This window comes from Lacerta agilis, chromosome 2, assembly GCF_009819535.1.
Source record: "Lacerta agilis isolate rLacAgi1 chromosome 2, rLacAgi1.pri, whole genome shotgun sequence".
In the NCBI taxonomy this organism is placed as follows: domain Eukaryota; kingdom Metazoa; phylum Chordata; class Lepidosauria; order Squamata; family Lacertidae; genus Lacerta; species Lacerta agilis.
The window spans coordinates 36,617,845-36,642,338 of record NC_046313.1 but is presented as its reverse complement, the minus strand read 5'-3'; the positions used below and the strand labels follow the sequence as shown (position 1 = coordinate 36,642,338).

The 24,494-nt window shown below is 44.1% G+C and overlaps 1 protein-coding gene across 1 annotated transcript in view; it reads right to left on the bottom strand.

Moving 5' to 3' along the window:
* Positions 1 to 8,536: 8,536 nt before the first annotated feature.
* The window catches only part of LOC117041129 (heparan sulfate glucosamine 3-O-sulfotransferase 3B1-like), a 29,842-nt gene continuing 13,884 nt past the window's right edge, over positions 8,537 to 24,494 (bottom strand). Inside the window, exon 2 of the mRNA XM_033139529.1 lies at positions 8,537 to 12,060. Coding sequence (XP_032995420.1) covers positions 11,442 to 12,060 — 619 coding nt within the window. The 3' untranslated portion in view covers positions 8,537 to 11,441. The remainder of the gene's footprint in view (positions 12,061 to 24,494) is intronic.

Genomic DNA, 24,494 nt, shown 5'->3' with positions numbered 1-24,494 from the left:
GATGTTATGTTACGGTGAACTCTTCAGCCATGCATTTTATAACAAAGGCTTCACTAAGAATAACTGTGCTGGGAACTGGAAAGCAGGCCTGTCAAAGGAATTTATTCTTCCTCACATGATAGACCTGGGGCCTGGCATCTTGCATTAAGCGGCGGTGAGCATTTTGAGGATATTTTCAATGAACTCTTGGTGAGAACATATCAGGAGCAAAGGTATGCCTCCTGGGAAGACAGACTCACCCCCCAGAATTTCTTTTTCTCGAGATTTGTTTCCCTTTCCTGCTACTCCCCTGATCAAGTGCAGTATTTCATAATATCACAAAACATATGCAGGTCTTTCCTCTGGTCTAGTGGTCCTGTGTCATCAACCTTATAGTGTAGGCCAGGGATGGTCAACATACTGCTTACAGGCAACATGTGGTGAATTCCTGAATGTTAGGTTAGCTTTCTAGTCCTCGTGTTTAAGAGATGTCTAAGCAGATGTCAGGGACTGCTGCTGCGATCTAAACCACAGAGCCTAGGGCTTGCCGATCAGGTCGGCGGTTTGAATCCCCGCAATGGGGTGAGCTCCCGCTGCTCGGTCCCTGCTCCTGCCAACCTAGCAGTTCGAAAGCACATCAAAGTGCAAGTAGATAAATAGGTACCTCTCCGGTGGGAAGGTAAATGGCATTTCCATGTGCTGCTCTGGTTTCACCAGAAGCGGCTTAGTCATGCTGGCCACATGACCCGGAAGCTGTACGCTGGCTCCCTCGGACACTAACGTGAGATGAGCACCGCAATCCCAGAGTCAGACACGACTGGACCTAATGGTCAGGGGTCCCTTTACCTTTACCTAAGCAGAAAATATAGGGCTCGGAAGGCAAACAAGATAATCTGCCTGTGTGCGCTTTAAAAAAAAATTTGTTTCTCAGCTCATTTTGCCTGCTATTGAATATTTGGGGTGGGTATTAAATACTGGCTCATATTGGTCTTCTCTGGTGGTTGAAAGACATAGTTGCTGGGAACTATATTATGAAGATGAAGGCTCAGAGTAAAAAGATTCATGGCTCGAGTGGCATCAGCAGAGAAATGCTTCATGTTCATTAGCTATGGTTTAATACCTACCACATTCATCCAAATTATATGCGCATAAAAATGCAAATTACGTACAGCCCTCTGGTTCATTATGCACTTGAAAATGGCCCACATTACTGAAGAAGCTGCTCACCTGGGATATAAAGAAACAAGACGTGGCAAAGCAGGGGCCTGATCCACAATTCCAGGTGTTTCAAATAAAAAGGATCAGGTAGCCGGTAATAGAAAAGGCTGCTAACTGGTTGATACTTGGGTTTAAAAACAAAGAAAAATAATTGATTTGTATATAGCAGAGTTAAAAGGTTGGAAGCTGGAGCTACCCATGCCCAGCCCCCTACTCACTCCTTCACACATCACCAGCATTGCTTAAAAAGGTAAACAGAACACACTGAAGTCCCATTGGGGGGAAATGGTTCTTTACATAGTGCTTTTTCATCTTTACAAAGTTGGTTTTGGATTCTAAGCCTACATGGAGGGAGCTAGTTACACGACTGCTCACAACCACCTCCTGTTTTATGCTCAGAACAACCCTGTCAGGTAGGCCAGACTGAGAGAGTGACTGGCTCAAGATCACCCATGAAGTTTCTTGCTAAAGTGGGAATTTAAACCCGAGACCTTCACAGCTCTATTCTGACACTCTGACTGCTTTTATGTCTTGGCTCCGAACGGAACTTGAAGATGCTGAACTTCCACATTTGAGATGCAGAATGGAAAACTGCAAGTATATCATTCTAAGTGGACATCTGTAGTTTCCCTGCACTAGCATCCTGTGCGTTCATGCAGATTAAACATCCATCGCACCACTCAGCAGTAAAAATGCTACTTAAACGTGATATATGCAAGGATACCTCAATACCTTAATAACCATGCTGTGCAACAGGTTTGCAGGCCAACACTCTCTGCCAGGAATGTCACCAACTAACAAACTACCTGCAATTAAGCTCTTAGAAAGATCTGCCCTTAGGTGAGCCGCAGAGAAATATGGTTCACGTGGAGATAATAGAGGTCTGTGACATGGAAATGGTACCAGCAGCAGCTCTGGCTGGAAATGATATCTCCGTGGAGGTTTTTTCTAAGGGACTGCAGCTACTTCCTCAGGGGAGAAATCCAGGTTTGACCCTTGTGCATTGTTAGAAGTGCCGGCTAACTGTTTTAGCATTAATGAAGTATTCCTTCTCAGCTTTCCCAGACTTTAAAAAAAATGTATTAATTATGTTCTATTTTTTATTATCTCATTCACAGGCATTGTGTTCTTTGACAAATGCTGGGATTTCTCATTTACCCTCTTTTCTGGGGGAATGGGGTTGCCAGGGGCACAGGAGATACCATTTAAGAAAAGGGAAATCCAGAAACAGCTGAGTAAGAGGAACTACTTCCAGGTCCTGGAAGTAGCTAAAGTGGGATGGAGTTCTGTATCAGCAGCATTCGGTGAGGCTGTGTAGCAAACTCTTCCCCTTTGGCTGAGAAGGGCTTGTGTCAAACCACAGGAACAGAACTAAGCTTTGACGTCCATCATTCAGCTGTCGTGCAGAATTACCTTTGGCTATTTTATTTTTTTATGATTTGATTTGCTTTCATGCCAGAAAGATATATTAAAAATAATTCACAACCAGATTAATGAGGGGAGGGAAAATCATTAGAAATCAAAAAATGAGATAATTCTGCTGTAGACATGACTGATGGCAGTAAATAAATCATATTTGGCTGACATGACTTAATTAGTTGGAAATATAGTGCTTTTTTAAAGTTGCTTAGGTTAAGCTTTTAAGCTTTTGACACATAAATTCTGAGCTAAGTATCTCAGATGTCAAAGCAGGCAGCTATAGCTCTTCACTCACGTCATTTGAAAAACACACTTAATTCTGAAATTTGATTTAATTTTTTTTTATAGACAGCAGGGTGCTTTTCATATTTTTAAAGGGGGTGGGTTTCAAAGGGCACTGCAGCTCAGACATCCTAGGGATTGGTCTTTCATCCCCATAATAAGCTTGTTTACCACTCCAGCTAGTGGCACATGTCCTAATAATGGACCCACACATTACATACTCATTTTCTAAGTGTTACATTTTACAAGCACAAGTGAGTCTGTCTTTTTGTCATACTCTAACACGACCAAGATGTGGAACTAAAGTAGGCTATTTCAAGGAGAGTGGGAGAATGTGCACACTGAATTCTCACTTGGTCCTTTTGTGTTCTCGGGGGCTAAGTAAACCGACGGCAATTGGCAAGACTTTTAGAATAGGGGAAAAGCTGTTCTGCTCCAAGAAGTCAGAGTAATCAGTGTCAGATACAGATGGTGTCAGAAATTGTATGTTTTTATTTTCCCTTATGTGACTGCGATTTAACCCGGCGGTGAGGGGGAGAGAGGGATCCAGTGCTGCATTTGGGGATGTTGTAGCAATTGCTTTGCATTTCCCTTGCACTGGGTAATCTGATGTCTACTGAGAGAGAGTCCATTGGATGTGAAAGGTCGATGTATATACACAAGCGCTTGTGCGCACTGATGATCCCAGTGATGTATGGTGCCCATCAACTCCATGACAACCCCAAAAGATGGGCATTTTGCTGGTAAGTAAATGATGTTTCTAGTAGGCTTGTGCATATTTATTCTTGCTATTTACATTGTGAATCAATTGATTGACACACCCTGATGTTAAACTCCCAATCAGGCAGCAGATTTTGGGGTGGGTGGAGGTAAGGCAGCAGCTCTATTCCTCTTGAGTCCCTTAAGCTAAACTGCCCTGTGCTTGCCTATTGCCTTCAGATACAGTGGAAGATTGCATTTCATTGCCAGTTTTGACATAAGAATCAACCACCAGGCCAATGGGATTCTATTGGGGGAATGGGAGGGGACCATCTTGTTCTCTGATTCAGGAAACAAAATGCCTTGGAGAGGCCCTGATTCCCATGCCAGTTGAATGCCTTCTTTGTTGGGAGTAAAGCAACAATGCTAGCAATAAGCTATCTGAATCAAGGTAGGCAGAAAGGCAAGCTGCTCTTCCTCCTTAGGGAATCATTCTGTTTTAGTAACTACTTGTTGGTAAAATAGATCTCTTCCTCTCAACATGTGCTTCTTTCCTGCTTCTTCTTCAAGTCAGTCAGTGTCAGTATGAGCTAGCATGTTGCAGTGTTAATTTATTAGCTCCATCTTTGCCACGTTTAAGGGACGCAGGTGGCACTGTGGTCTAAACCACTGAGCCTCTTGGGCTTGCCAGTCAGAAGGTCGGCGGTTCGAATCCCCGCGACGGGGTGAGCTCCCATTGCTCGGTCCCTGCTCCTGCCAACCTAGCAGTTCGAAAGCACACCAAAAGTGCAAGTAGATAAATAGGTACTGCTCCGGTGGGAAGGTAAACGGCATTTCCGTGTGCTGCTCTGGTTTCAGTGTTATGTTGCGCCAGAAGCAGCTTAGTCATGCTGTTTGCAGATAAACATTGGCTCCCTTGGCCTGTAAAGTGAGATGAGCGCCGCAACCCCAGAGTCATTTGCGACTGGACTTAACTGTCAGGGATCCTTTACCTTTACCTTTTTGCCACATTTAAAACTCAGGGCTTTGTGTGTGTATTCTCACCAGTATAGAGTACCAATAGCTCTTTCTTGCTGCCATGGTAGCCATTTTGTGCTGACACCCACAACACTTTTATCAATATAGGAGCTACACCTCATTTCAATGAAACCTAAACTTAGGGCTTTCTTTGCCGTGACAAAAACATTTTCTTTTTCCTTTCAACCAGCAGTCTTACTAGACCAGGGGTCAGCAAACATTTTCAGCAGGGGGCTGATCCACTGTCCCTCAGACCTTGTGGGGGGCCAGACTATATTTTGAAATAAAGAATGAATGAATTCCTATGCCCCACAAATAACACAGAGATGCATTTTAAATAAAAGGACACATTGTACTCATGTAAAAACACGCTGACCATCCACGGGCCGGATTTAGAAGGCGATTGGGCCGGATCTGGCCCTCGAGCCTTGGTTTGCCTACCCATGTACTAGACTATTTCTGCACAAGGCTGCAATGCATTTGGCAAATTCCAACATTCTTCACAATCACTAGGTGAACATTTGAAAACCATGTGTGTGCCAGTTTCCAGGCTGCGATGAGCTGCTGTGTAACTCCTAGAAGAACACCATTTGCAAGATTTAACTCACAGCACACATTGACCAGTGCCGATTAAAAGGCAATTCTTGTGGTCAAAAGATGTTTGTGTGAATGAGCCCAGAATGCCCTGGCAATGCAAGTATAAGTGTCAGGTTGCATAGTTTTACTCTTACAGTGCACTTGCTGCCCTGATCACCAGCACTTATTTGATGATAAGGCAACTTTTGCTGTTGTTTGTGTGTAAAGTCTTGAAGGATGCCAGTGGGCATAGCCTCTCCTGGTACCCACAGTTGTCCACAACTACCACGGTGTTACATCTGCAGAGGCATAGTCTGCTACATACCACTGATGCACCAAATGCCATTCTTCTTGCTTATCATGCTGTATGGAGCTCAAAAGCATGCAATCATATTTTATTGTTAATTTAATTAATTTTATTGCAGACTGCTTCAGGGCTCTTACTGGGAATTGGTTTAGAAATGCAAGAAATAAATTCATTGCCCTGTTAAAATAAATGTCACTCCCCTTAGAAGCAGTGACATTTGAGGGCATTTACTTCTTCCAACAACATTTGTATTAATTTATGTAACAGGGTTTGTATCCTGCTTTATCATCAAAGCCTCTTGGTGTTTTACATAGAATATAAAAATATATGTTAAAATTACTGATAAAAATCAGGTATATCTATATAAGGTAGGTAAAGGTAAATGGTAAAGGACCCGTGGACTATTAAGTCCAGTGAAAGTCGACTACGGGGTTGCGGCAATCATATTGCTTTCAGGCCGAGGGAGCCAGCACTTGTCCACAGACAGCTTTTCCGGGTCATGTGGCCAGCATGACTAAACCGCTTCTGGCACAACGGGACACCGTGACAGAAACCAGAGCACACAGAAATGCTGTTTACCTTCCCGCCCCAGTGGTACCTATTTATCTACTAACACTGGTATGCTTTCGAATTGCTAGATTGTCAGGAGCTGGGACAGAGCAATGGGAGCTCACCCCGTTGCGGGGATTTGAACCGCCAACCTACTGATTGGCAAGCTCAAGAGGCTCAGTGGTTTAGATATGTATGAAATTATAGAAATTTAATAAAATACAATTATGTAGTAAAATACATGTCAAATTTACATGTCTGGGGAGGCCTGCTTTTGCAAAAAAAAGTTTTTAGCAGGCACTGAGAACAATGCAGTGAAGGTGACTGCTTAATATCAATGGGCTGGAAGTTCTCAAGTGGAGGCGGCCGCCACACTGAAGAATTGGCTACCACCTGACATCCGTGTTAATGTGCTACCAATGCCCAACCACGGTTTATATTTGTCTTCAGTGGGTGAGATCACGTAGGGATGGCCTGGATTGTGGCATACAATGGGAATCAACTGCAATAACAAAACTTTGTGAATGGTGCTCCACTGTTTTCTTCTCAATGAATGGAAGACTCGGGTCTCCCAATTAGCTAAGGGTTTATGGCGACAAAATTCATTTTCTGGCACAACCCATGCTGGACCATTTCTCCTCGACTTCAGCATCTCAGGGTGGATGACTAGTTCTTCCAACACAATTGGAGACTTAGGGCTGAACTACGCCTGGTCTCTGTAAGCCTGAATATACAGTGGAGAAGGAGAGGAAGCCTGGTACACTTACACACTCTCTCCCAATCACATGTAGAAGTCCAGATGCAGCTGCGGCTTCTTACCTAGAGGAACCTGGTAGGCTACAGCAGGACACAGGCTGTCAGACTAGATGGATCGGAAGCAAATCTCTTCAGTGAGGAAAATAGACTATTAACCTGCTTGTGACTTCCTGCATTAATTTGCAAACCTAATAGTTCTTTTTTATTGCTGGGGGTGGGGGAGAGATAAATGTACCCATGCCAAAAGTACATGTGGGTCAGCTTCTGCAGACTATTTTGGATTTGTCTGGAGTGCTCCATTCCCCCCCTCCCCCACACACAGATATGCAGAAGCTTATTTTCTTTCCCTCCTTCCTTAAAAAAGTGTAGCATAAAAGCATCTTTCACTATCTTCCTCCAGAACAAATATGAAAACAAGGCTGCTTTTTCAAGAAATGGTGTCTGCATTACAAACACCTGTATTTTCATAATCATTAAGCAACTGGTCTCCTAATTTATTACGGTATGAGGGGTAATGATCTCTTAATATGTTGTAAAATAGGAAGCATTTGTTTTGGTCCCAGCAAAATCACCGATCAGGGATGAGAGCAGCCTTGAAGCAGAGACTATATTTCAAGGTGGGTTTGGGAAACTTGTAGGCCATGAAAAATAAACACCCATTCATGGCTTTAAAACAGTGGAGTTTGCTTTGAGATTTCTATGTGGAAAGCAGACCAGGTCTGTCTCAGCCCTTCTTCTCTCTTTACTAACACTTTCTCTTTCCTGAATACTCCTTTTTCTCTTTCCCTCTTTCTCTCTGCCCTGTACATCCACAAGGGAAAGATAGCCCACTCCTGCAAGAGATCTGATTGCATATATAGTGCTTCTGAAATTGGGCTGAGGGGCAGAATTTGTTTACCACCAATTCACGTCATCCAGAGGGCTTCTTCCAAACATCCCTGTGTAGAATATTGCTTTCTGTGGAATAATAATTCCAAAAGTAGACCTGAGAGCAATCCCTTGATCACACATGCCTGAGGGGGCGGTTAGGATATGGCAGAGGTGTCCAGTCAGGGGGCTCCACCACCAGGGAGGCTCCGACTGAAGAATGTGCAACAGAGAACACAAATGCTACTGGTGTTCCTGTTGTCAGTTGCCACCGTAAGTTCCCAAAGCAAGGCATTGTGGGGATGGAGCAGAGCTGACCATTGATCTGCTCAATCCAAAGCTGGTCCATTCCCCTCGGAGAGGCCTGATGAGAGCCCTTCAGTAAATAATAATGGGGGACACTTTCCATGAAAAATGGTATGGCTTTATTTCATCTGTACCTCAGAGAGAATCCATCTTCAACACAGAACATTATGGAGAGCTCTCCTGAGGACATCTGCTTCTTTATATTTCCTATACTGTGAATTTAAATTGTTTTATTTTACATGTGACACTTTACTTCTTTATACAAGGAGCAAGGCGATGTGTAACGATACTGATAAGAATATGTATAACCGCTCTGTATTTCACTGTTGAGATTTGTAGGGGGGGGCATTATTATATAAAAACTGAAATAATACATAACTTTTATTTTTTAAAAACAAAACAGTAGTGGGAGATACACCCTTTGCCCTCACCTGTCACTGCACTAGTCTATCCACCACTCCACCCCCCTGAGCCCAGTTTGGATTCTTCTGATGCCCAAACCTTTTGTTTTGATTTCTGTTTACCCACACGTTGAAAAGGAAAATGAGATGGTCTCCATGGTTTGGTAAAATATATTTTATTTCTTCATACAAAGAAATAGTATGAATCAAAATTTCATTTTCCTAGAAACCTCTGTGTAAAATTAATTTGTGTTGTACATACCACAAAATACTCAATTTACAGTTTTTGCTTGCCATTTTGCTTTCCTTTACAAGTAGACTAGTCTAAGATGTATTATGTTACAGCAAACACACACACAAAAATATTGCTAATATCTGGACGTACTGCTGAATGGAACTCAGCCATAAATTAATGTTACCATGGGGGGGGGGGGACAAGTCCAGCCACACCCCTGAGTTTCGACTGTGTACCCTCTCGTGAACATTAAAAAGTTAATGTATGGAAGCTAGCTTGGACAGTTTCAAATGACATATGGTACAAGGTCCATCATGGTTGCCATGATATGTAGGTAAGGTCTTTTAAATTAACTGGTTTCAAAATATTTATGCTATATAGTCTGCTCAGCCTGGATTGGAATTTTGTTCAAGATACTGAATGGTGAAGTAGTGGCAGAGTTATCACTCAACTTATTTCCTAAAATCATTCGGAATAGGTTCTGTGGATACAATACCTACTTTGCCAATGTGATTTGTGCAATGGAGAGGAAGGCATCAGCAGGCTACAAACCTACTCAGAGAAGAAGAAAAAAGTCCAAGCACTGAGTTCTGCGGTCCAATTAAGAAAAAGGTTTGGAAATGGAAAGCTAAGGAGAGCTATAAAAGAAAAACCCACTACAATTTCCTGGAGCAGGAGAAGCTGCATGGCTTGACAACATGGTTATCACATAAGCATGTCACAGATTCTATTGAGGAGGGGGGGGGGGTCCAGAAAGAAGAGGCTATGGGTGCATGTGTTGCATCTCACTTTAGTAGGAAGAAGGTGGGTTCAAGCAACTTTTTCTATAGTAGCATTCCTCCAGGTGTCTTTGAAGTCCCACTCCCATCAGCCTCAGCCACAGCATGGGATTGTGGGAGTTGTGGTTCAGCAACATGTGGAGGACAACATGCTGACCAACCCTGATGTAAAGGATGGAGTGAGGTCTATAGCAAGGGATCTATTTAATGTCTTCTGTAGTGCTCAACATGTAAATCAGGAAGGGGAACCTCTGGTACTCCATATGTTGTTAGAATCCTGTTCATCCCCCCAGCCAAGGTGCCCAATGGTCAGGGATGATTAGAGTTGGCATCCAACAAAATCTGGAGGGTACAAGGTTGGGGAAGCCTGTCCTAGAGTGCTGCTTCACCAGCAGGTGATACAGTAAGCATCATAGGTCCAAAGATGGCCAACACAGAGGCTGAATGTTCATAGGAATGTCTACATCCTTAGAATAATGTGTATGTGCTCATGCACACATGAATTGCATACAGCCATCTGAGGAATCCCACATTCCTTATGCAGTTACTTCTCAGAATAAATCTGTCAGTTATGCCCACATTGTTCAATGTGTGTCCAGTGTGGGACACTTCAAGAATGTGTTGAGAACTGAAACACACACAGAGAGAGAAAGAGAGAAAGAAAGAGTGCAACTGAACAGAGGTTTTAATACATGATAGTAGCTCACTCACCGCAACATTAGTCAGACATGCCCAACCTTCTCAAGTTGCCATGAAGTACCTGCATTGGGAGCAATTCTCCTGGAGGTCCAATTAAAATGTGTCAAGATGTTACATTCAATTCACCTTAACATAATGTGATTGAGGGCAGGGGCAGGAATAGGCTGTTTGCTAGTCTTGGGGGGTTGTGGAATTCTTTGGCAAGGTTCAGACTGTCAATGGTCCCTGCATGTTCATTTCCAACCCCTCTCTCAAGGGTTTAATGAAGTGCATACTTCCCCCCCACACACACATCCCACTTGACCCCATATGAAAGTCCAAAACTTTCAGCTCAGCACCAGCGGAAGGGGGATTTAATTAACTCTCTTAGAAAAAGAAGACTTCATGCAGGGCGATGAGGTATGTAACTCTGCATGTTCTAATCTGAGAGCACCCTGTCTGCAGGGCAATCAGGCCTATCATTCAGTTATACATAGCAGGGAGTGGTTCACTATACAAGTTCAGACTGCATGGTCTTCTTCTGCAAGACCAACTTTTTTCAAAAAAAGAAGAAGAAGAAGCACCCCATATGAATTGTGCCCGAAGGAAGCATTTCACATTTTCAGCAGGAACAAGTTAAAGCTGGACCAAATATGCATAGTTGTCAGTCCAGGAAATCTGCTTAAAGGTCAAGAAAGCAGAAGGGAAAACTGTAGAACATTCAGTAACTACTGTAGGAAAGCTTTCTACAAGGAGAGAGAGTTGCACACATCAAGGAAAACATATCTGAGGAAACAGGCAGCAGCAGCAGCTATATGGCTGGAGAAAATCTCCTTCTGCACTCGTGGCACACACACCTGTAAAGGCTTAAGCTAGGCCTAAATGCTTTTGAGTTCCACGAAATTTCATAGCCAACCAAAAACTCAGTTGCAAGTGGATTGATCTGGAAGAGGGAAGGCAAAATATGCGAGCTGGAGGGCCTTTCACAAAAGTGTTTCAAAATGCCTAGTACCCGTATTGGAAAATAAAATTGTGCTTTTTAAAATTCTTTCTCCCTTACCCACCAACCTTTCTTTTATATTAATTTTTCTCATAGAAGATACTTGGAAGCACTTTCCAGCACAAACTGAACCAGGCTACAATAAAGAGAAAGAGCACAGTAAGGATTCAGCACTGTGGAATGTTAAAAACACAGCTATGGGCTGCTACAGTGTGGTTAGGCAGCTTAGTGAATTAATTGCTTAAGAATTAAAAATAAATTATTATAAAATAGATTTCTGTACATTTTACATATAGACCTATCTACATATATAAGGGGGATAGCAAGCTGAAATGATGGGATTAACTCTGGCAAGAATGTTTGCATTAAACCATCAATCCCAGCCAAAGTCATGTCCAGTCATCTGGTAGAACTTCATGTTGAAGGGCCTGTAGAATTCCCGCAGCCTCTGGACCACTTCCTGGTCTATGTTGGGGTGGGTCCGCCCCTTGGTTTTGCCCAAGCAGTGGGGCTTGCTGCTGCCTTCAGCCTTTTTCAGGCATGGGAAACCCTTGGTTTTGTTGAAGTAGAAGTGTTTGTCCGTGATGATCCTCTTGAGACCCAGAAAGTCCTGGACTCGGCCTAACTCACCAGCTGGATCACTGATCAGCCTCTCCCCACTGACAAAGAGGATCTGCCCAATGGGGAAGTACAGGAGCCAGTTTTCCAGGTGCTTGGCGTAAATGCCAATCTGGATGGCACTCCAGGAGGTATCAATGAGGCCCGTAGTCCTGTTTTTGAAGGTCAGGCTCTCAAAGGTGGGGATGTCAGGCTTCTTGGACAGAGTTTGTGTGTAGTCAGAAATGGCTCTGGTGACTGGGTCTCTGACCACCACAATGAGCTTGGTGCCCTTCGACATGGCAGAGATGCGAGCCGGGGCTTCCTTGGTGACAAAGTAGCTGGGAGTTTTCTCCATGGTGATCTGCCCATCAAGAGTTCTTGGCATCAACTCCCTGTCAAAGAAAAAAGAGAGGGAGGGAAAAGAAAAGCACAGAGTGGTTAGAAACCCTGATGGGCATTAATTACAGCACTCTTTTACAGTTCTTGGTACTGACAATACCCAGCAAGATTACTTACTCAGCCAAGGAACAACAGAGCATCATTTCAGACTTAAGTACATCATGAATCAAAAAGCCAAGATGTACCCAAAGGTCTCTTCTGTAATGGCATTGTTTATTTCACTTCGCATGAGGTATCTTAAGCACTCCTACTTCAGGAGATTTTTCAGTAAGTTTTATTATGAGCTGTGCCACATATAACTTGCTTAAATTTTGGTGCCCACCACATTTCAACTCTAGTTGAGTTAAGCTTGCTTTGGTTAGAATGAACCAAGTGTTCAACCTTCATGAATAACAAGACAGTTTGTTCTAAAATGTCCACCCATCCATGGGCATATCAATGATTGATTTTAGGGGAGGCAGGCTTTATGTTGGGGAGGCAGAACCAAGTTATCTGCCATGCAATGGGTCAATTAAGTATATTTATTTATTTTCTTGATCGGGGGGGGAGCTGCCCCCATGCATCCCCCCAGCTACGCACATGCACCCATCTCCTTGTATACACGAGAGGAGATGAGGAGGGGAACAGAATTTATGTTTCAGGCTCACCACGGGTTATTTCACTATATGACTTTAAATGTGATTCAGGTGATCAACTGAATGACACTGCTCATCCAAAGGACGCAGGTTCTCTCAAAAAACAAACCTTTGACAATCACCAATGTTTTCTAAATTGGGGGCATGGTCACAGAAGTGCAAGAAAGAAAGAGTCTCTTCAGGAGATGCAAGCACCCCGCACACCCTTTCCATGCATACAGCTTCAGGTAGCAATAGAGCCCTACCTCTTAGAACCATCTCAAACAAAGGAACTCTTAGGAGCTAGAGAACTCCTTTCATAAAGATTTTCCCCACAAGGCGCCTGGCGCTAGGTGAAGCAATGTATTTACCGTGCAGATAGACTGGCCCGCTTTGCCTGTTAACCACTTAAGGTTTTATTACATTAGTGTTCTTGCACAAGACAGCTTTAATCTCCTCAACTCCTCCCTCACCCCCCAAAAAGGCTTAAATGCAGGATGCTGAAATAGTCATTTAGCAACACACATTCCTGGAGAAAAAAACACCTCTAGCCTTCTAATGAGAAAAACAGTTTGGAGACAGATACGTTTACAAAGTCAGTTGACAGGTGGCCACGTGGTAATCCAATAGCTGAAAGCCTAATGCCTTTTGTGGCAGGTTTTTGTCCGCGCAGAGGGATTCTCCACTAATCTGTTGACACTTCCCAATAAAGAAAATTGAGAGGGAGGGCTCTTGTTAGTGATGTGGTAGAAGGGGGGAGAGGGGAGAAGCGTTTTACATGCTGTTGCTGTCTTGGGCTTACAACAACAAGCTGACAGGTACAAACAACCAGGCTCTTGAGCTTTTATTGCAAGGCCAGAAGCTACAACAACAGAAGTGCCAGGCAACAGCACAGCTGAGATGATCCAGGTTGGAACACTCTTTTTCAAAGAACCACCAAGATGTATAGGAATATATCAAGAGTAAAGAGCAGACACGAAACAGAAGAAAGTGATCTGGTGCCTTTGCAGAAATGCATGCGCAGAGTTTTCCTTTTAACTAATGGGGCAGTCAGAGAATATGGCCACTTGTTTGTTAAAAGCAAGCAACCAGTCTTGACGTTTCTCCTGGTTTCCACCTCAAGAATTGCTCTGTTTCACCTCACCACACCCCTTCCACAGCCACAGTCATCGCACATTCAATGGCCTCCCTAATTTGTATCAAAGGAATGGTGTTAGGATCTCCACAGCCAAAAAGCAAGTGGTTGGGGGTCAAATAAAATGTTGGAGACACTGGAAATAATGTTCTTTTCCAGCACTGGTTGCTAGCAGTTTTGCAGTTGCTTCCCAACTGCATCAGTTGGGACGAAGATGGGGAAATTTCAGCTATTCCAATAATGGGGAAAGGATTGCACAGGAGTAGCAGCAGAGATGGAAGGGCTCTTGAGAGCCTGGTAAGAATTAGTGGATAGTTCTGGAAACCAACTGTGCAATCCCCTGTTGATGTAGGGAATCTACTGCTATGGCACTCCTGACATGGCTTACAAGGTGGGGAATAATGCAGAAGTGGCTTTCGACTAGATTCAGTCACCTCATGCTTTAGCCTGGCGCCTTCAGATACAAGCATCATATACTAGAATTTAGATTGCCAGGTCATCCTCTCACTTGCAGACCGCCACAAGCGGTTGCTGGCCAGAAAGCGGCAGGTCCATATGTACCTTTGAGACTCAAATAAGGCTGCTTCTAGAAGCCAGGTCATCTGTAGATAGCCTTCACATGTGAAAAGCTTTCAGACAGGTGCAAGTTTATTTAGAGAGAGAGGTAACAGCTCCTAACCAACACAGAATTGGAGCTATTTCCCACCATAGGTATATCAGCACTATAGGTGCACCAGGGATTGCCATAGTAAATACAAATTAGACGATGGCAGCCACGTGGCTGTGAACCTTTCACACATTACAGTTGTATATCCCTCTTTCCTTCTAGGAGCTGAGCTAAGTACAAGGAGTTCCCTGGTAGCCTCCCACCCAAACACTGACCATACACAAAGCAGTCCACAGCTCTGCCAACTAGCTATCCTATTCCTCGACTGATGGCATGTAGGATTTCACTTCCAACCATGTTCCTGGAGAGAAGGCTGTCTTTTTAATATAACTGTTTGGGGCAATAGGTAGAATTAAGCGGTAAATATTCTGCATGATTGAATGACATGGTGGAGATGATTAACGCAAAGGAATATTATACTCTTTATGCAGGGTATCTGCATTTGTTTCAGAAAAACCAGCAGGACACTGTTAATTGTCAGCATCATCCAAGACACACAAGTTCCTCTGCAGTTTACAAGAACTCCCCTCGCTTCTCCACTTGCCCAAGAAACAAGAGCGCATCTGAACTCCTTTGGTCCCACTCGGCGCCCCTTCCATTGTCTGAAGGATCCCCTCAGTACCACTTTAATGGCTACAATGTTTTATGCATGCTGGGAAAAGGAGGTGGTGGGAAGGAGCGGAAAATAAGTGCAGATGACTGGATAGTGGTTAGATTAAAAGCTCACTGCTGTTTACGGAGCCGTTCCTTTAGACACTCTCTCATCATTATCAGGGATTCATTTCACATGGCTTGGCCAGAGGGGTAGTCGAGTAATCTGCAGCCATTTCCTGCATAGGCTTTTTTCGGGTCATGTTAAGGGAAGAGAAGGAGGAGAAAGGTTTCTTGGAAATGAAATGACTCAAAACAGACAGAGCCAATTTGGGGAGTGGGGGAGGGAGAGATTAAAAAAAAAAAGTGGTCAAGGACTTTCCACACAAGAGGTGCTTTTCAATGTGCTAATTCCCACCCACCTTTTCTTCATTACTTAATTAGTCTTGCGACTACAGTCGCTATTCCACCAGCATCCAGGACGTATGTTTCCATCTGTACAACACAACCAGGCCTGTGCTCTAGGAGAGAAATGCAAGCGTATCTCCACCACCATTCCTTGCTTGCTCCATTTTCTTGCGCAAAGTCCACAGGACGAAGCACCAATAATTATACGCATAGTTTACAGGAGTTTCGAGTGGCCTCTTTAATGTTTTCAGTTGGCAGAGGCATCCAATGAGGACTCTGGCTCCACCGGACCAAATGGGTTGTGCTTTCATTAATCCCTTTGCTCACTGAAGTTGCATTATTCATAAGCTTCTGTCTCTCTTGGTTCAAGAGCTCAGAACACCCCCACAAAAAAACCCAGGCATCAGCAGCTTTTTTGCAGGCCTCTAAGGAAGCAAACCACAAGTCATTCAAAAAAAGAAAAGGAGGAGGAGGAATCACTTCTACATATTTCAGTAGCCTATACCGCACTCCCACATTTTGGATCCAACATTGGATGCATTGGATCTGCAGGACTCCTTGGAATAATGCTCACTTATCTGTGTAGGCAAGAGCTTCTTGCTGCATTGCGATATCCACCCATGCTTGTTCACCCACCTATGGTTGCCCACCTATCCAGGCCAGGGAGTAACCTTTCAACTCCTCACCCTGCCTGCTGCATGTTGGAGTGGGGGGCGGGCAGGGGGGAGAGAGAGAGAGGTAGGAAAGGGAGGAGGAGACCAAACACTATTCCTCCTACATGGACTGCCAGCACAGACAAGGGCTTTTCGGCAGCAATCATGGTTGAGTGAATACATTTAAATTCAATAAGATCTGCTTCAAAGAAGTTAAGACTAACATAGAAGCTTTTCAAGTGGCAAGAAAGGAATGTAAAATAAGAAGCGGCTCCATAAAGCAAGAGGAGTTTGGACAGCGTGATTAATTAGACCCTGTTTCCATGTAGCCAAATTGGTTTAATCGCTCCAGTTATGGATTTAGCTCTCCTACAAGAACAGACTTAACAGGCGTTCGATTGAGAAGTGCAGAAGATTTAGACCTGGGGGGAAAGATATTTCTCCTGCCCTTGAAGAGAAGATGTGTCTTCTAGAGATTTCAAAATGCCATATAACGTTTAGCCACTAAGCAGGAAGAGGGGGTGTGGATTGTACCAAACCCATACACTTTATTATTTTTGAATACATATGTGTAGGACTGATCTATTTTAACAAAGATGCTTTGGGGGTTGTGAAGGAAAAAAATATTTTCCAAGTTCTTTGCCAGGGCACATGAAGCTACTCTCTCAATTTTGCTTACTCACTGCCAGGATGTAATTCCCACCGTCACTATTAGAGATTTGTGGTGATAAATATTTTAGTCTGTTGAATATCTCCGCTACAGACTACAACACCCAGGACTATGCAGCAGGGGAGAAGAGAAACATTTAAAACAGTCAATAAAAAGAAGGCACTCATCTTTGTAAAATAGAGCATTAAGAAAAGAGAAAGGCCACAACTATTCTTTGGAGCTCTCATTTCTTTCCGGAATGCTGGAATAGGACCTGGGCAACCAGGGTTCAAATCTCCACTCTGCCATGAAACCCATCGGGTAACTTTGAGCGACACCGTCTCTCAGCCTAACCTACTTCACAGGGTGGCAATGGTATACAGTGGTACCTCAGGTTAAGAACTTAATTCGTTCTTAGCCAAGTAAACTACAATGAGAATTGTAAAAGCCACATTGTAAAAAGAAAATTGCAACACTAACCTCACAACAGACATCTGTCTGATATAGCCCAAGGTGATTATGAGACGAAACTTTAAACACCGAAAAACTAAAATGGTCTTAGTGAAGAACTACTTGAGTTCAGGGGAACAGACACTTTTTTAAAAAAAAAATGAAGAAAAAATGTGTTAAGGCAATGGTTCACTTTGCCCAACAGCCACCTTCCAATAGCAGGTGAGCATCAAAGGATATGGCATGGTCCAGAAGAAAACACTCCTAAGCCAAACCCTAAATGGCCTGAACACCTTTGTTAACCTTTGTTTATTTACCTACTTTAGCAAATAAACTGAAAAGGAAAGGTGTCTGTTGTTGTTATTATTGCTATGTCGTTTCCTTTGACAATCGCTATATGCAAGGACAGGATTTGTGGTATTCAGTATTCTTATCTACAGCTTTTGAGAAATGGTCCCTTCAATTCTACCCCAAACCAGTTTTCACTGGATGGGGGTGGGGTGGGGTGGGGTAGAAAAGGCAGGCAGAAACACAGGCTTCCTTCCATGAGACATCCAAAGAATAATGGCTGGCCACAGGAGTTCTTGTTGGAAAGATTTGCTTTTTTTGTTTCCCTTCAGCAGGATATTCCTCCTTCCAGGGGGCCATGAAAGCAAGCCTGTGGGCTGCTTTCAAAAATGGGTTGACAAGAGCCAGCCCACCTTTAACTTGAGTGTGTGTGTGTGTGTGTGTGTGTGTGTGTACACACACACACACACACACACACACACACACACAGCCACCCTAGCATCACCCATCCACCTTCACAATTGGGTCTCTGTGTCCTCCCTCAACAAAAACCACCCTCCCACCTTCTCAGTCAGCCTCGGTATAAAGAGAGAGGTAGCTTTTGAAGAGCACAAAAAGTCACACTGCTGCGGAGAGACCAATTATAACTTTGCACAAGGCTGAAACCCCTGAACGGGATTGGCTACATGGTGGCGGCAGCCATGTGATCGGCCTGCTATCAAACTCTTTGTTTAGGGCCTTGTCTGCACAGGAGGTACCAACACCACTCTGGTGGCAAAGCACACAAAAGGAAAGCGAGCTTTCAATGTGCCAGAAGCTGTTCTATTTATCCAACAGTGCCGTGGTGCACTGGACCAAGGCGGTCAAGGAGCAGCTGCTTAAAAGCCTTTTCACTGACTTCTCCCTATGGCACAGGCTTCCCACCTTGGAGAAGCCGTGAGAGGTCAAGAAGGGGACTTCTCTATGTGAAGCTTTTATATATATATATATATATATATATATATATATATATATATATATATATATATATATATAAGCCACCACCACAGCTATTATGACCTTCTTTAAGATTGCATTCAGATCACCAGAAGCAAAACTGAGATTCTCCTTTCTCACTTCCTTCAGAAGATTGAGTACACAGCTTCCTGAATGTTCTTAAAACAGGAAGTCGCCTAAGCCAGGACAGCTCACTCATTAACAGCAGTCATTTCAAGTGCATGTCTTGCAGTTTGCATTAGTTGCACAGTACCTACGATTTCCTTATTGTTGGCATGTGGCTTCTAATGAGGAAGGGCCATAGCTTAGTGGCAGAGCATCTGCTTTGTGTACAGAAGGTGCTAAGTTCAATCCCTAGCATCTCCAGGTACAGCTGGGAGAGAAGCCACTGCCAGTTGGTGCAGGCAATACCAGACTAGATGGATTGATGGTCTGATTCAGTATACGGCAGTCTCCCATGTCCCTGCACAAATAAGGCAGTAGAGAAATGGTTGGAGAATTTGGGCTAATCAATCTTTAATGTTTACAATCGTAGCTGGAGTTATTACAAGTTCTCAAGAGCTTCTGAGAGGGTCTATATTTCCGAACCACATCAGAGGGGTCAGTGCATGGACAGGATGTGAGACACGTACCCTTAACCACATCACCTGCTTCACAAGGAGGTACAATATGGTCAGAAGTTGAAAAGGTCACTCCTTAAAACTACTTTACAGCCAGAAGGTGACCCAGACAATGTGTGGTGCACTATAATTTCCTCACGCCGGAATAAGAGGTCTAGCAAATTAATACACTGTTGATCCTCTCTGCACACTGAGCCTTAAATGCATTTTAATACAAATGGGATTGCCTTCTCCAATCTCCCATTATTGGATTGGTGATTAGTCAAAGAGATAGACAGACACTGCATCTGAAATTGAATTAGCCTGGTCATGAACAGAGAACATCAGCTCCCAGACATGCTTGGAGAGAAAATCAACATGGCTAAGGGTTGTAGAACAAAGCCAGTGCCCTCAGAACTGCCACCTCGACAGGAGGAAGAGCTGCAGCAGAGTGTCAAAAACCTCTGGCAAGATCAGCTGTTCCAACTCACCTCCCTTTCCTAAGATAAACAAGCATGACAGCAGCAAGGTTATTAAGTCTGAGTGGGTGGGGTGAACTGGGGTTCTCTAGAGAAGCACAGTGCCCTGTGAATAACCCAAGATAGCCAAACAAGGCACAATGGCAGGGAGGGAAGTAGACTTATCAAAATCCTTCCTGTAGACAAGGATTCACAGGAGAGCTGCGAAGGGATAAACAATCCGCTAAGAGCACAAGGGGAGTCCCAGCACACAAACCATTTCCACCCCAGCGCTAAAGCGTTGAGATAAACAGTATAGCAGGCAAGTGAGTTAGGCACCTGTGAGATTTCAGTGACAGGGTGGAAAAGGCAAAAGCCCTCAAAGCTCACCCTCCCACCACCCAATCGAAACAGTTATGAAAACAGCTATACATGTGACACTACCTGTGTGCTGGACGAAAACCATGCTTGGTGCAACGAGCTCCTGGTTCACAACAGAAATGAGGCCAAGGTGAGAGACACAGAGACTGGTAGAAGAGTCCTTTTGGAGATGAGATAGCAGCATCCACGGTAATCACCTGTATTGTTATGATGGTCTCAGGGGCAGAGGATGGTGCCACAAGAAAGAGGAATCTCTTAGAAGGAACCTATTCCATGTGGTGGGGTGAACCAATATTCTCCTGGGACAAGGATGTGGAGAGTGGGAGAGGGTTCCTCGTAGTGGATAATTCAATCAATAGAAGGAGGTTTGTGATGGGCATGTAGACTGCATGTCCACTTGCCTGCTTGATGTGAAAGTTGTAGAAGTCAACCTTTGCTAGATAAGCTGGTAGACAGTACTAGGGAGAAGTCATCTGTCATGGTGCATATTGGCACCAATGACATGAGTAAAATAGAAGTCTGGAGGTCTTTGAAGCAAAGTGTTTCCTCCCTATCTCTTGTACCATGAATGAAGTTACATTGTGAGCAAATATTTTTACACCCAAGGCAGCTCAACTATGAAATTGTGACCATAATATGCAGTTGTGGCCAGCAACCTAGATGTGTTGAAAAGGGATTAGAAAATACTATGGAGTGTAAGGCTATCTTAGCTTTATATTACCTCCCATTCCCATATACAGTTTGCCTCTGGGAAACAACAGGAGACAGCTATTACTGTCATATCCTGCTTCTGGGTTTCCAAGAGGCATCTAGCCGGACCCTGTAGGAAACAGCATGCTTGTTAGATAGGACTTTGGTTTGATCCAGCAGAGCTCTTGTTACACTCTTGGTTGTGTAAGTGAGTCTTACTCGGGAGGTGAATGCATAGTAGAACAGCTGCCTCCCAAACAATGATGCACTGGATGCATTTGGGAGTGGCTGGGAGGGGAAGAGTTCAGAAACTTTGAGGCTGAAAAGCTGGAACTAAAACGTGAGCACCACACTACATTCCCTCCTGGGGAGACAGAAAGGCTCCAATATCTGAAGAAAGGGGATTCTGATCACACCCCCGGCTTTAGTCAGATAGCATCAAGGTATCTTTAAAGAGCGACTGAGGCATGAAGGTGCTCTCTGCTGTAGGTATATATAATTTCTAATTACATAGATAAAGTTTTAATGAAAGACTCTGCATTTCCAACTCAGTAATTTGACAGGGACAGAGCAAGGTTGTAATTAAGAAAGGCTCCCTGTTCCTCCACCATTATTAAGAAACTGGCTGTTCATCAGGATGCAGGCACCGCTTCCTCTTGGCTTACCGGAAGCTGCCACTTCCAGAGAAGCAGTTGCTTTCAGAAGAGGTATGTAGGAGGAGCATTTGAATGCAGTCAATGCCCCCTCTCATCTGAATCATCCAAGCACATGCCTGTGTAGCAACATATCCCTGGAAGTACACACAGAGAGTCTGTGGTGTTCATCCCTTCCAGAGTTGACCAATCTTCCCTTTGCCTGAGGGTCACGTTCACCCTTGGGCCAACCTTCCACAGTAGCAGTGGGTGTGACCCTCATATGTACACTTCAGCTGATTACAGGTGATTATTAGCATCCCCATTAGGGTGCAGAACATATCGGTTCCATGCTGTGAAACCCCGCCCCAGCCTATTTTATTTTTATTCTTCTTTTCCTTTTGATACTGCTGCCAAAATCAGTAGAGCCTTGGGAGGGCTCTGGGCCCAGGGGAAGCCACACACACCCCCCCCCCCCGCTGCCTGAACTTCATTCAGATACTTTGGGTGCTCCCAGACCAGTCAGATCCACTTCACATCCACTCACATTTAAGCTAGACATTTGCCACCAGCCACGAGACTGAGATCAAATAGCACCCAGCACCTCTCTTTTAGGGAAGGACTCAAGGGAATTATGCATAGCTTTGCAACTTCCTCAAAGTTGTACAAGCATGAGCCTAATGTTCTATTATTTGCACAATACAGACCAGGTGAAAAAAGAGGCTTTTGCATATTTACCGGTAGTGGTTTTATAAGAAGGGAAAATTTCAGCATAACTCACTATATCTACTGAGATTCCATCTTGCAGACAATTCATTACATATGCAAGGATCCCTGTCCTCTCTTTTTCGCTCTCCCTTTACACAAGAATTCCTACCATTTGCTACAACTGGGGTAAATCTTCCCTGCCCACCTTTCCCCCAGAAGAGTACCCATGCTCATTTTACATCATTTCGCCCTTTAAACTCACTTTCAGATACAGCCCAGATGCTACAGCAGGGCAATGGTTCTGAAGAGACCACATGGTGGAGCAGCAGGCAGGTAATGGGGAGAGGAAGAAAAGCTACACACCAACCCCACCACCAAGCACATTGCAAGCCACACCTTCAAACCAAGTAAGGAAATAGCATTACACTTGTGCAAGAAACTCCCAAAGCAATCTGAACCTGCCACTTTTTTTTTTTAATGGAATGACATGTTGGGAAAGTGTGAGTGCAACAGTTTGAGACACGAATGTCATTGGGATTCTTTGGAATGAACCAGTAAGTGAATGGTGCCAATAGCTAGATTCATAGGTTGAAGGTGCAGGATAGGCTCTCTCTATATGCAGAGGGTCGAGGGAGAGAAGGCTATGTGGAAGCATCCCGAGGCAACAGCCTCTGAACAAGGAATGACCTTCAATACTTGGGATGTGCCAGTACACACAAGCACTCTTTGTATCCTGAATCCAGTGGCTAACGGCTTAGCATTAGGCAAGCTGGCATTTTCCTTTAGCCCTCACTGCTTTTATTTTTCCAGGGGGAAAGGCAGATGAGATATATTTGTGTCTCCTTCCCAATCGTACAGTGTGCTCCATACAGATTTGCTGAAGCAAGGAACGGCATTAAGGGAATATTCCATATATTCCCCCATCCAAAAAATAAAAATACAACCCTGCTATGCTAGCCTTGCTGGAGAAGATGCAAGACCACTTAAGCAAAGGTTGGAGCAAAGGATGGAGAACTGTGGCCAGATGTTGTTGGACAATAATCCTCATAATCCCCAGCCACTGGTCATGTTCACTGCAGATAGCATTCATCCTCTGGATGGCCACAGTTTCCCAACTCTTGGCAAAACCATATGAACAAGCCATTTTCACATTCCTTGAAATTTACAAAGCCAGCAAATAGCCGCAATACAAATGGTCAAAAGTCATGTGGCTACAAAAAGCATCAATGGAAAGGTCCGCACCTCACCTACAAACCAGGAGCAGCCAACACAGTGTGCTCCATATGTTTGGACTACAATTCCCATCATACCCAACCACAACACAGCCAATAGTGAGGAAGGGTGGAAGATGTAGTCCACAACAGCTGGGGGGCTTCACATTGGCTACACCCTGCTGCAAACCCAGGGAATACAGGAGACAGTCCTGAGCAGCCATGGAAGAACACAAAGAGTTCCCTGCCCCTGTCAGTTGACATCAAGGCTTGGAGTGAAATACTAGCCTGCTATCCTACTTTCTCAATGCCTGGTCCTCTTTCTTACTAGTCGTCACCCTGCCCCACCCTCCCCAACAAAGATCAGCCAAACACCACCTAGATCGGGGGTCAGCAACCTTTTTCAGCCATGGGCCGGTCCACCGTCCCTCAGACCATGTGGTGGGCTGGACTGTATTTTGAAAAAAAAATATGAATGAATTCCTATGCCCCACAAATAACCCATGGATGCATTTTAAATAAAACCACACATTCTACTCATGTAAAAATACGCTGATTCCCAGACCGCCTGCGGGCCGGATTGAGAAGGCGATTGGGCCGCATCTGGCCCACGGGCCTTAGGTTGCCTACCCCTGACCTAGATGATGGTTAAGCTTGTCAGGCGATAGAAAATATATAAATGGAAAGAGATCAGAATTTCCTCCACCACATCTGTGCCTATCAGTTAAGCAAATTAGTATATTAAGAGAAAAGACGTGATATGCCAGCTATTCTCCTCATGCCAGCTCCAACCAGCATCAGCACCCAACTTTCCTCCTTCAAGCAGATGCCAGAGATTCAGTCTTCCTGCCTGAAGGATGCACAAACAAGTTCAGCCATTAGCTCACATCTCATATCATCACCACTATCGGGTTGCATCCCAAGCTGTCCAGAATGCAGAACAGAACTTTTTACTGTCCTCTTCTGTCCCTGGAGTCCCCCAAATGCCCTCAAAAGTCCCCTCTACACAGGGGGCAGAACAAGAGGAGGGTGAAATCACACTGTGCAAGTGGAAGTCCATTCATATGATACCGGGTTCCACCCAGAAACTACAACTTCCAGTGAAGAGACTTTAATATTCCAGGTAACTGTTCTTTCTCTCCCCCCCCCCCCAAACCCACATTTCCTGTTTTATTTTGCTGTGCTCCAGCACATCAGACCATGCTGAGACATTCCCAGTCAGATCTACAGAATGTTTAGATGGTGTAAATGGAAGGATTGCAGGTAAAATGGTAAAAGGGCTACAATACAAGTCATG